Below are 13,280 nucleotides of genomic sequence, written 5' to 3'. Positions count from 1 at the left end.
GTGAGGGGTGGCTTGACCTGGCCTGGGAGTTGGTTGGGATAGTTCAGCTGACCCTGGGCCCACCCTGCAGGGTCTGAGAGCTGAGGGTCCGTTCCTGGGTGGATGTCATTGACTGTAGGCTAAAGCCAGCCTCCAACACTGATGAATGTGGTAAGGAAAAGAGCACTGGACAAAGAGTCAGCAGGTCCCACTGTGGCCTTGCCTGAGTCATTCCGCCCTCTCTGGGTCTTATTCTCATTGGACCCCAAATGGACCCTCAAAGGACTTTCCCTGACCCCCCACCCAAAATGGACTGATAACCTTTGTCTACAGGAATATGAGTGTTTGGCCCTCGGCTAAGCATTAAATGAATCCTGACATGATGCTGCCATTATACCAATTCCCTAAGTGAGGAAAGTCAGGCTGGAAATGGTGAAGGGACTTCTTAGCCAACATGAGCAATTTTTTCTTTCAATTTCTGACTTCAATTGTCTTTTAAGAGGGTTATCCCAGGTCTAAGCAGAATGTCCTTTTCCTGATGCCGAACACTGCCCCTCGTTTTTGTTCCTTTTTTCCTTTTTTGAGTATTGTATTTTGAACTCATGGGCATTAAGATCAATTACTTGGCCAGGTGAGGTGGCTCATGCCTGTAATCCCAGCACTTTGGCCAACCAAGGCAGGTGGATTGCTTGAGCTCAGGAGTTTGAGACTAAGGGAGGAGACAACTACTATTCCTGCTGCCCTCCTCCCCCCACCTTGCCTAGTTCAAAGACAGGAGAAAAGAGAGAGAGAAACAGAAGTAAGATAAATAGCCAGACAACCTTGTCACCACCACCCAGTCCTAGGAGTTAAACAAAGTAATAATAATAACATCAACCCCTGGCCTAAACTACTTGTGTTATCTGTAAATTCCAGACACTGTATAAAAAAAAGCATTGTAAAACTTTCTGTTCTGTTAGCTGATGCATGTAGCCCCCAGTCACGTTTCCCACACTTGCTCGATTTATCACAACCCTTTGCCGTGGACTCCTTAAAGTTGTAAGCCTTTAAAAAGGCCAAGTATTTCTTTCTCGGGGAGCTCGGCTCTTAAGACGCGAGTCTGCCGACACTCCCGGCCGAATAAAAAACCTCTTCCTTCTTTAATCTGGTGTCTGAGGAGTTTTGTCTGTGGCTAGTCCTGCTACAAGACCACCCTGGGCATCAAGGTGAAATCTCATTACTACAAAAAATACATTAGCCAGGCGTGGTGGTGCACGCCTGTAGTCCCAGCTACTTGAGAGGCTATGGTGGGAGAATTGCTTGAGCCCAGGAGGCAAAGATTGCAGTGAGCTGAGATCATGTCACTGCACTTCAGCCTGGGCAATAAATCAAGACCCTGTCTCAAAAAAAAAAAAAAAAAAAAAATCAATTGGCTGGGTGCGGTGGCTCATACCTGTAATCCCAGAACTTTGGGAGGCCAAGGCAGGCAGATCACTTGAGGTCAGGAGTTCCAGATCAGCCTGGCCAACACGGTGAAACCCCGTATCTACTAAAAATACAAAAATTAGCTGGGTGTGGTGGGCGCCTGTAATCCCAGCTACTCAGGAGGCTGAGGCACAAGAATTGCTTGGACCCAGACAGCAGAGTCTGCAGTGAGCTGAGATCATACCACTGCACTCCAGCCTCGGCAACAGGGCAAGACTACATCTCAAAAAAAAAAAAAGTCGATGACTTGAACTTTTTAAAATTAAAACTAACAGCTTTATGGGGATATAATCACGTATGAATTCATGCTTGAACAAGTTGTAAGATTTTTCCGCTAGCTTTATTTCTTTATACTTTGTTTTCTTTTAAAAAGATTCATACAATTCAAGAAACACAACTTTTAAAAAATTGTTATTTTTTAAATTTTATTTTTTTAATCATCTTGGATACCAAGAAACACAACTTTTAAAGGCCACAATCATCCTTAAGCTAGATTTTAATCATACTCCCTTCCCAGCGTTGTTAAAGTATGAATGGTGTTTAATTGCTTTTCATGAGAGAGAAATAAAAACTTTTCTGACTGAGTGGAGTGGCTCATGCCTGTAATACCAATACTTTGAGAAGCCGAGGCGGGTGGGTCACTTGAGGCCAGGAGTTCCAGACCACTCTGGCCATCATGGCAAAACCCCGTCTCTACAAAACATACAAAAATTAGCTGGGTATGGTAGCACACGCCTGTGATCCCAGCTACTCAGGAGTCTGAGGCAGAGAGTCTCTTGAACCTGGTAGGCAGAGGCTGAAGTGAGCCAAGATCACACCACTGCACTCCAGCCTGGGTGACAGAGCAAGATTCCATTTCAGAAAAGAAAAAAAAAAAATTAAAAATTAACTGGGTGTGGTGTGCCTGGCTGTAGTCCCAGCTATTCAGGAGGCTGAGGTGGGAGGGTTGTTTGAGCCCAGGAGTTTGAGGCTGCAGTGAGCCATGTTCTCACCACTCCAGCCTAGGTGACAGAGTGAGACCCTATCTCTAAATAAATGAATAAATAAATTTCCTGTTCACTCTCATGGACAAAAAACAAATTTTCTGGTATCGTTATACATCAGCAACACATTCAGCCATTTTCTAAGGAAACGGGTGAAGTTACCAACACACAGCTTTACACACACTACCTTGAGGAAGAAAACCAAGAACAGGCACAGGAGAAACTTCGTCTGTTCTTGGCACCTGTGCCTGTTCTTGGCACCGAAAGGCAGGGCGCGGAAGGGCAGGATGTTGGGCGGGGACGCCTGGCTCATATCCCTTCCCCAGCCTGGATCCAGGCCCCGCCCCGCCCCGCCCACACCGCGACCCTCCCCATCGGTCTCGTGACCCTACCAGAAAGCCCACTCCAGAGCGCGGTCGCCGTCCCTCTTTGCCCCACGAACCCCTTCCTGGCACCGTCCACCCCGGGTACACCACCTACCGGATGCAAAGCCCTGTGATGGCAGGAATCGAGACCTCCAAGGCCCCGTCGTTGCGTCCATGCACATGGAACTGTTTGAGTCTTCCTGAAGCCCACGCTTGCCGTCTGCGACCACGAAGGAAAGACCCTAAGGACCTTGGAGGGACTCCTCCCAGGCTAGAGACGAAAATGCACCCTGTTCCTGCCTTCTCCAGTTCCTAGCTGAAGACGGGACCTGCCAATGCAGCCTCCCCAGCAGGCCAGCAGCCTTCACCAGCCCTGTCCAGTATGGTAGACACAAATTCTTCAAACGTGGCTAGTCTGAACTGAGGTCTGCTGTGAGTGTAAAATACACAGGATTTCAAAGACTCAGTATCCCCTCAAAACACTCTTTTTTTTTTTTTGAAACAGGGTCTAGCTCTGTTGCCCAGGCTGGAGTGCAGTGGCACCATGATGGCTCACTGCAGTCTCAACCTCCTAGGCTCAATCCATCCTCCCACCTCAGCCTCCCAAGTAGCTGGGACTACAGGCATGGGCCACCACACCAGCTATTTGTTGTTGTTGTTGTTGTTGTTAGAGATGGGGTCGCTCTATGTTGCTAATTTTTTTTTTTTTTTTTTTTTTTTTTTTTGAGACAGAGACTCGCTCTGTCGCCCAGGCTGCAGTGCAGTGGCCGGATCTCAGCTCACTGCAAGCTCCTCCTCCCAGGTTTACGCCATTCTCCTCCCTCAGCCTCCTGAGTAGCTGGGACTACAGGCGCCCGCCACCTGGCCCGACTAGTTTTTTGTATTTTTTAGTAGAGACAGGGTTTCACCGTGTTAGCCAGGATGGTCTCGATCTCCTGACCTCGTGATCCACCTGTCTCGGCCTCCCAAAGTGCTGGGATTACAGGCTTGAGCCACCGCGCCCGGCCTATGTTGCTAATTTTTTAATTTTTTGTAAAGATGTGTTCTCGCTATGTTACCAGAACTCCTGGGCTCCATTGATCCTCGCACCTCAAAGTGCGGGGATTATAGGCCTGACCTACCGCACCAGGCCAATCGTTTTTATATTGATTAGATTATATATTGAAGTTAATAGGTTATTAAAATTTATTTCAATTGTTTCTTTTAGTTTGTTGTTGTTTGTTTTTTTGTTTTGTTTTTGAGACATAGTCTTGCTCTGTCTCCCAGGTTGGAGCACGGTGGCACAATCTTGGCCCACTGCAACCTCCATCTCCTGGGTTCAAGCGATTCTCCTGCCACACGGTGTCACTGTGTTGCCCAGGCTGGTCTCGAACCCCTGACCTCAAATGATCCACCCACCTCAGCCTCCCAAAGTGCTGAGATTACAGGCATGAGCCACGGTGCCCAGCCTCTTTTTAGTTCTTTAATGGAGCTAATAGAAAATTTCAAAAATGCCGGGCACGGTGGCTCATGCCTGTAATCCCAGCACTTTGGGAGGCTGAGGTGGGTGGATCACCTGAGGTCAGGAATTCCAGACCAGCCTGACCAACGTGGTGAAACCCTGTCTCTACTAACATACAAAAATTAGCCAGGCGTGGTAGCAGATGCCTGTAATCCCAGCTACTCGGGAGGCTGAGGCAGGAGAATTGCTTGAACCCAGGAGGCAGAAGTTGCAGTGAGCCAAGATTGTGCCATTGCACTCCAACCTGGGCAACAAGAGCAAAACTCTGTCTCAAAAAAAAAAAAAAAAAAAAAAAAAAGAAGAAAGAAAATTTCAAATGACCTATGTGGCTTGCATTTATGGTGGCGTGGTATTTCTATTGGCTAGTGCTGGTGTAGCCTCCGGCTGCCAAGTCCCTCATGGTTGGGAAGAGACCCAGAGCTGGAGAGTTCAAAAGAACCTCAGGGACCTTGAGTCCTGCCCTTCCCCATGGCAGAAGGAGAAACTGAGGCTGGTGTAGGAGTCTCTCCCTTTACTCACCTGGGCCAGCGACTTCTCCTGCGATGGGCTCAGGTCTGCGATGGGCTGCCCGTGAGTGGGTCCAGGCTCCGCTCTGTGGCTCCCTCCAGGTGGCCTGCCTTTTGCCCAGCTGGCAGCCATGCCCACATTTATCACTGCCCAGAAATCCCACTCCTTCCTGTCAGCCTTAGGGCAACTGGTGGGGCTCGTTTCCTTCCTAGGTGCCTCAGGCACAGGGCCCTGGACTCAGCCTGCCCTGGGTTCACATCCTCACTTGCAAAATCAGGACAGCGATGTTTCCTGGGAGCGTTGATGTGGGCATGTTGAAATTGACACCACCTGATTTCACACACATGGGGGTGGCAGTTCATCCTGCCTCTCAATCCCCTACCCTCTACTCCTGTGGTCCCTTAAGACGCCTCCTTGAGCCAGGACAAGTCATCTTTCACCCCCAACAGAGACCCAGAAGTCACTGTCATCATGCCTTCACTTTCATCCCAGGCTTCGTCTACCACCTGACATGTCCAGAGCAACTGCCCATGATTCATCCCAGCTGTTAGGGCACACGGCTTCAGGGTTGAGGATGAGACTTCCCAGGCCCAGACCCAAACAGGTGGATATGCAATCCTGAGCTGGGCCACACCTGGCCTGGGAGCCAGGATGAGAGGTGAGGAGGGACTCCTCGTTACATCTGCCCCCACCACCCACTGGACAAACAGAAAGCCAGAGCCCAAGATGAGGACACATGAGATCACGTGGTGTGCATGGGACCTGGAACACAGTAGGTATTTGTAGTAGTCTGGGTTGCCCTGAGACAAGAAGATCAGTGCAAGTTTATTAGAGATGTGTCCTGAGAAAGACAAGTAGGGAAGTGTGGAAATGACACAGAGAACGGAAGGCAGCTGTATAGGACTGGTTATCAAGGAAGTACAGAAGAATTCAATCTCAGTGGGGACTTCTGGGAGGCAGCAGGGAACGCCCCCCTTCAGCGTTTCCTTGCCTGAGTGGGGAGGGAACTGGGGTATTTATACAGCAACTCGGGACAGTCTTCGGTTGAGGGCTGCTCCAGGGGCTGTCAATTCTGCTGGCACTTCTGGCCTGCTGTGCACACAATTCAGAAGGCTGGAGAGCATCCTTAGGCAGAGAAACACAGGTTCTGCAGCTAGGGAGTAGTGAGGCTAAGGTGATATAGGCAGGCATCACCAGCTTCACCTCTAATCAGAGACCATTTGCTGGGCTCCATGTCAAGTTCTAGTCCAAAGGCTTCATGTGCTCCTTGAGCCCCAGACTATTCCTCCCTACCTGACAGAGCCTGGAAGAGGGAAGCAGCATGCCTGGGGCCATGCAGCCATGGAGTAAGTGACAATCAGGACTATCTGGACCTGGTGCTTACTCAGGACATTGTATCCCACATGGCTGGCTCCTGGCAGAGGCATGCACATAGGTGGCCTTGCTAAGTCCCAGGAGAGTCCCCCTTAGCCCTGGAAGAGGGTAATGAGCAGATCTGCCTCTTCTGCAGGGTGGGGCCTCCCCAGTACCCAACACACCTCAGGCTGGAGCTTGAGCCATGAGGGGTAAAGTCAGGAACTCTCCCCTACTCTCGTCTCCTCCCCCTGGGTCCCTGCTCCCAGCACCTCTGGCCCATCTTCTTTGTTTTCTTTTCTTTTTTCTTTTTTTTTTTTTTTGAGACAGAGTCGTCTTGCTCTGTCGCCTAAGCTGGAGAGCAGTGGCTCACTGCAACCTCCTCTTCCCAGGTTCAAGCTATTCTCCTGTCTCAGCCTCCCGAGTAACTGGAATCACAGGCACATGCCACCACACATGGCTAATTTTTGTACTTTTAGTAGAGACAGGGTTTCACCTTGTTGGCCAGGCTGGTCTTGAACTCCTGACCTCAAGAGATCTGCCCACCTCAGCCTCCCAAAGTGCTGGGATTACAGGAGTAAGCCATTGCACCCAGCCTTGGCCCATCTTCTTCAAGCTGGCTTCTGAATATGTCCCTCCTCTGCTCCAAAGCCTCCCTGGGCTCCTTATTACCCTCAGTAAAAACTGTAAATGCCTTCGCCTAGACTCAAGGCCCTTTTGGGTCCCTCCTGAGCTAATTTCCCCTTCCTTTCTCCCTTATCCCAGGTCCCTTGCCTCCCCTCCATTCTCTTTCCAGCTTTTTCTTCTGCTGTTCCCTCTCCCTGGAATGCCTTTCTTGCAACACCCTTGTATTCAGTCCCTGCCTCCCACAAGGCCTACTTCAAATGCCTTCTCTTTGGCGATGTCCTTTCTGATGTGTTTCTTTTTTTTTTTTTTTCTGCTGGGAAGCAAATCCCCAGGCCCCTAAAATCCCACACCCCACCGTCATCTTCCATCCTTCCAGCGATTGTGATCTGTCACAGGTCTCACTCTTGGGCTCCTTGAGGGTCTGGTTCATCATGGTACACTCCCAGTCCAGCACCGACTGTGGTGCATTGTACACAGTAGGTGCTCAATAAAAGCTCACCACACCTGTAATCCCAGCACTTTGGGAGGTCAAGGTGGGTGGATCACCTGAGGTCGGGAGTTCAAGACCAGCCTGGCCAAACGGTGAAACCCCATCTCCACCAAAAATACAAAAATTATCCAGGTGTGGTGGTGCACGCCTGCAATCTAAGCTACTTAGGAGGCTGAAGGAGAAGCACTTTAACTCGAGAGGCGGAGGTTGCAGTGAGCCGAGGTCATACCATTGCACTCCAGCCCGAGCAACAGAGCGAGACTTTGTCTCAAAAAAAAAAAAAAAATTCACCAAAGATAGGCCAGCAATGGAAGCTGGGATGCCCCAGAGCAAGCATCACCCAGGATCCCTGATTCTACCTGTCACTGTCAAAACGACCTGGTTTGTGCCCCATTCCAGTGTCGCACGGGTTTTCACCCAGTGAACTCATTCCAGCGCATGCCTGCATTGGGTAATGTGCTCCCCTTGCCAGGGAAATGGGGCCCCTGTCAGTCACAAGTAGGCTCTGGAAGGCCCTCTGCCCTCCCTCCTTCTCCCTTCCCTACCTCACTTCCCCCCTGCTTGTCTTCCTTCCCTTCTATTTTTAATCTTGTGTTCCTCTGTCTTTCAACATTTATTAAAAGCCTACTGTGTGCCAGGCACTGGCCTAGCCCTGGAGGCCAATTGTGCCAATGCGTCCTGGTCCCTGTCCTAAAGGAGCCCACTCCAGGGGGCTCACAAGACGAGCAAATCAACAGTTGCATCCTGAGTGGGCAGAGCCCCGATAGGGAATAACAGGAGGCTGTGGGAGCCCCAGGCCCTATGCTAGGCTGGTGGTTGGGTGTCAGGGAAGAATGCCTGGTGGAGAAGGCGGCAGAGCTTGTTTTGAAAACACAGAACAAAGTTAGGCCTCCAAAGGGAAGGGAGCCTTGCGGTAGACGGAAGAGTATGTGCAAGACCACAGAGGCGGACAACAGGAACATGGCTTCTCCCCAAGGTGGCGAGGACCATGGTAGGATTGGAGCACATGTGAGCCTGGGGCTTCAGGTGCAGGGTGGCTGGCTTGAAAGGGTGAGCATGGGCCAGGTGTGATGGCTCACACCTGTAATCCTAACACTTTGGGAGGCCAAGGTGGGGGACTGCCTGAGTTCAGGAGTTCGAGACCTGGGCAACATGGCAAAACCCTGTCTCTACTAAAAATACAAAAAATTATCTGGGCATGGTGGTGTGCCTATAATCCCAGCTACTCGGGAGGCTGAGGCATGAGAATTGCTTGAACCTGGGAGGTGGAGGTTGCAGTGAGCTAAGGTTGCACCTTTGCACTCCAGCCTGGGCAACAGAGTGAGATTCCGTCTCAAAAAAAAATGAAAGAAAAGAAAAGAGAGAGAGAGAGAGAGAGAGGGAGGAAGGGAGGGAGGGGGGGGGGAGAGACAGAGAGAGAGAGAGAGAGAGAGAGAAAGAAAGAAAGAAAGAAAGAAAGAAAGAAAGAAAGAAAGAAAGAAAGAAGAAAAGAGAGAAAGAAAGAAGAAAAGAGAGAAAGAAAGAAGAAAAGAGAGAGAAAGAAAAAAGAAAAAGAGAAAGAAAAAAGAAAGGAAGGAAGGAAAAGAAAGAAAAGAAAGAAAAAGAAGGAAAGAGAAAGAAAGAGAAAAAGAAAGAAAGAAAGAGAAAGAAAGAGAAGGAAAGAAAGAAAGAGAAAAAGAAAAGAAAGGGTGAGCTTGCTGGAGAGAAGCTAGGTGGGGATCTAGGCAAGGTGGAGAGGCTGGACCTAGCACAGAGGTGCGGCATAGAGTCTGTTAATTTCCTGGGGCTGCCATAACAAAATGCCACAAACTGCTGGGTGGCTTAAAATAACAGGAAATGATGACTGAAATCAAGGGATTGGCGGAGCTGGGTTTCCTCTGAGACTCTGGGTAGAACTTTCCCTTTCCTATTCCTAACTTCTGGTGGTGGCCTCAATCCTTGACGCTCCTTGGCTTGCAGTTGCTTCACTCCAATCCCTGCCTGTTGTGACATGGCATTTGTCCTGTGCTTCTGTCCTCACATGGCATTTCCACTTCTTGGCGGTTTTTTTTTTTTTTTTTTTTTGAGACAGGGTCTCACTGTCACCCAGGCTGGAGTTCAATGGCACAGTCTTGGCTCACTGCAACCTCCGCCTCCCAGATTCAAGTGATTCTCGTGCCTCAGTCTCCCAAGAAGCTGGGACTACAGGTGTGCACCACCACACCTAGCTAATTTTTGTATTTTTTAGTAGAGACAGGGTTTTGCCATATTGGTCAACCTGGTCTCAAATTCCTGATCTTAAGTGATCTGCCCGCTTTGGGCTCCCAAAGTGCTGGGAATACAGGTGTGAGTCACCACGCCTGTCCCATTTCTACTTATAAGGCCACCAGCCAGAATTGATTAGGGCCCACTGAATGACATTATTTTAACTTGATTACATCTGCAAATATCCTTTTTTTTTTTTTTTTTTTTTTTGTTAAGAGACAAAGCCCCACTCTGTTGCCCAGGTTGGAGTGCAGTGGTGTGATCCTGGCTCACTGCAGCCTTAAACTCCTGGGTTCCAGCAACCCTCCCACCTCAGCCTCCAGAGTAGCTGGGACTACAGGTGTGCGCCACCATGCCTGGCTAGTTTTATTTTCTATTTTTTGTAGAGAATTGTGGGGTGGTGGTCTCACTTTATTGCCCAGGCTGGTCTCAAACTCCTGGCCTCAAGTGACGTATTTTCAAATAAAGTCACATTCACAGGAGCAGGGGGTGAGGGCTTCATCATATCTTTTTGAGGGATACAGTTCAATCCACAACAAAAAGGAACAGGTGGTTCCACTGACTTTCTTACAGGGGACAGCCCTGACCCCTGCTCTGGCTTTCACACATCAGGTCAGTGGATACTGGGTAACCGTAGATTCCCCCAGCCAAACCCAGCCAGGAGTCAGGGCTGACAGCAAAGCCCTTTGTAGACCCCATACTTTTTCAGGGTGTACTGTCCATCAGTCCTGAGGCTGAGATGGCCAACTCAGAATGGTGCCGCAGGTCTGGAGCCCTGGAGCCCCGGTCTTGATGTCAGACCTGCCTGGGTTTGCATCCTGCCTCAGTGGCTGCCTTGCTCTGTGACCCTGGCAGAGGCTGGTTGCGCAGCTTCTTTGCATCTCAGTCACTTCCTTGGGGGAGCAAAAGGGATCGCCCATGTTTCCACATTGCACAGGGCTGGACGTAGGGCTCAGTACCCATCATCACTTATTAAAATATAAATTATGTTGGCTGGGTGCAGTGGCTCACACCTGTAATCTCAGCACTTTGGGAGGCTGAGGCGGGTGGATTGCTTGAGGCCAGGAGTTTGAGACCAGCCTGCCCAACATGGCAAAACTCCATCTCTACTAAAAATACAAAAATTAGCCTGGTATGCTGGCTCATGCCTGCAATCCCAGCTACTTAGGAGGCTAAGGCAGGAGAATTGCTTGAACCCGGCAGACTGAGGTTGCAGTGAGCTGAGAATGCACAACTGCACTCCAGCCTGGATGACAGAGCAAGACTCCATGTAAAAAATAAATAAATAAAACAAATAAAAATAAAATATAAATTTTGTTAATAAAAGAGTTAATAACTGTAACAATGCTATTAGAACAAAGCAAGCGGATTGTAAATTCCAATGCAGTAATTTATATTCCTGACACCTGCTGTCTGACAGGTTTGTTCTCCTTGGATTCTTAAGGGCCTCTAAATACTGGTGACAATAATAAAAATAAATCATGCAATAGGCTGGGTGGAGTGGCTCATGCTTATAACCCCAGCATTTTGGGAGGCCAAGGCAGGAGGATAGTGTGAAGCGAGGAGTTTGAGATCGGCCTGGGCAACATAGCAAGACCCCATTTCTACGAAAAGGAAAAAATTAGCCAATTGTGGTGGCGAGTGCCTGTAGTCCTAGCTACTTGGGAGGCTGTGGCAGGAGGATCACTTGAGCCCAGGAGTTTGAGGCTGCAGTGAGCCAAGATCATGCCACTGAACTCCAGCCTGAGCAACAGAGTGAGACTCTATCTCAAAATAAATAAATAAATAAATAAAATTATTCCTGGCATTTCTAGGCCTTTAGGGGCCCGAGGAGATATGATTACTATGGAATTCCTTAAACTCAGAATATTATATTGCACACTAAGTTACATTTATCTTTGATTAATAAAAGTGAGGAAGGCCAGGCATGGTGGCTCATACATGTATTCCCAACACTCTGGGAGGGTAAGAGAGAAGGAATGCTTGAGGCCAGGAGTTGGAGACCACTCATCTCTATAAAAAACCAAAGGTGGGAGCAATTATCTCATGAATTTGGGATCTGTAACATCTTTTCCTGTGAATAGTCTTAGCTACTGTCAGTGGGTTTTTTTCCCTTATTTCTCTCCATACGAATTAACAGTCTCATGGGTGTGCTGCAAACAATATTATTTCTTGCCACAAAGAACATTATGAAGGTGCAGGCAGTGGCTCTAAGGGATTGGTGGGGTCAAACCTCTCTCAGGGTGACGGACTGTCCTGATTGCCTGGGACAGAGGGGTTTCCTGGAAAATAGGAGTTTCAATGCTAAAACCAGGATAGTTCCAGAAAACTGGGACAGTTGGTCACCTTAACTCCTCCCCACTCTACTCAGGCTAGAAGCTCACTCCTATAGGCAATAACCCAAGCCCAGTGAGAGGTTAATAGCTGACTGGTATGGGCTTGAATTCTGACTCTGGCACTAACTTGTTGTGTGACTTTGGGTAGGTCACTTAACTTCTCTGAGTTTTAGTCTAAAAGCTGGGATATTTGGCTAAGGTATGCAAGCATCCGGCTTGGAACCTGACACAAACAGGTCTCCAATAAAGAGTCACTTGAAGCCAGGCATAGTGGTATTCTCCTCCAGCTATTCAGGGGAGGCTGAGGCAGGAGGATCACTTGAGCCCAGGAGTTTGAGACCAGCCTGGACAACACAGTGAGATCCTGTCTCAAAAAAAAAAATTAAGAAGAGTCACCTGACTGTGGCTTCTGCCATTCAGGCCTGGATGCCAGCTGCTAGCTGGAAGACTGAAGTCCTGTGCCCCAGGACTTTCTCTCCCTCGCCTCACTGAATGAGGCGAGTGGCTAGAACTGGGTGTGTCCACATCCTAGTCAGTCACACCCAGCCTGCATTGGTTTCTGACGGCCATCTTCCCCTCTGGATATGAGCCCCAGGAGGGATTGACCAACTTGTTTTTTCTTGGTGGTGATTTTTGTTTGTTTTTGTAGAGACAGGATTTTACCATGTAGCTGAGCCTGGTGTAACTCCTGGGCTCACTCGATACACCCACCCCAACCTCCCAAAGTGCTGGGATTACAGGCAGGCACTAATAACAAGTTGGCTAGCTTGCTGACTGCTGTATGCTCAGAGCAGCTCGGGGCTGGGGTACATAACAGGGATTTAGTGGATACCAATTTTTTTTTTTGATTAATTGAATGGAATCTCACAGTGGAGCGGGGAAGCCCAGGGCTTTTGTCGGGGCAGAGTACAGGCAGGTGTGGAAGGCGGCCTGGGATGGGAGGGTAGAAGCGGGAGGGGCAGGTAGAGACAGGGTGAGGCAGGCTAGAAGCCAGGGACCAGTAGCAATGGAGGGGGAGGGTGGAGGAGGGGAGAGACAGGCACTGGAGATGTGAAGGGTTTGGGGTCCCTGGGAGATGGTTTGAGTCCCTGGTCTGATATGTCCTGTGACATGACCTCAGGCAAACCCCTTCTCCTGCCCGAATGTCCATTCCCACATCTGTAAAATGGGATGGTAATTTTAACGACTTCAGTTACTGAGGATTAATGAAGTCTGTGCAAGAAGCCCTTAGCCTGGGCCCAGGGCTTGTTGACAATGCCCTACTGAGTGGCCCCACCCCCGCCACCTCCCTGTCTCTTCCTCCCTCTCTCTCTTTCTCTATTCTGATCTGGCCACATCCTCTACCCACCCAGTCCCCTACTCTAATCCTACCACTTGCTGTGTGATCTTGGTGAAGTGATTGTCCCTCTCTGAGCATCCTTCGTTGTCTCT

At 49.3% G+C, this 13,280-nt stretch overlaps 1 protein-coding gene across 1 annotated transcript in view; it reads right to left on the bottom strand.

Moving 5' to 3' along the window:
• The window catches only part of SEC14L6 (SEC14 like lipid binding 6), a 29,681-nt gene extending 24,750 nt beyond the window's left edge, over positions 1 to 4,931 (bottom strand). Inside the window, 1 exon segment of the mRNA XM_015150022.3 lies at positions 4,812 to 4,931. Within this exon segment, the coding sequence (XP_015005508.3) occupies positions 4,812 to 4,931 (120 nt within the window).
• Positions 4,932 to 13,280: the final 8,349 nt, after the last annotated feature.

The sequence above is a fragment of the Macaca mulatta genome, chromosome 10 (genome assembly GCF_049350105.2).
Source record: "Macaca mulatta isolate MMU2019108-1 chromosome 10, T2T-MMU8v2.0, whole genome shotgun sequence".
NCBI classification, from domain to species: domain Eukaryota; kingdom Metazoa; phylum Chordata; class Mammalia; order Primates; family Cercopithecidae; genus Macaca; species Macaca mulatta.
The sequence above is the reverse complement of the archived record's forward strand: the minus strand, read 5'-3'. Positions and strand labels throughout refer to the sequence as shown.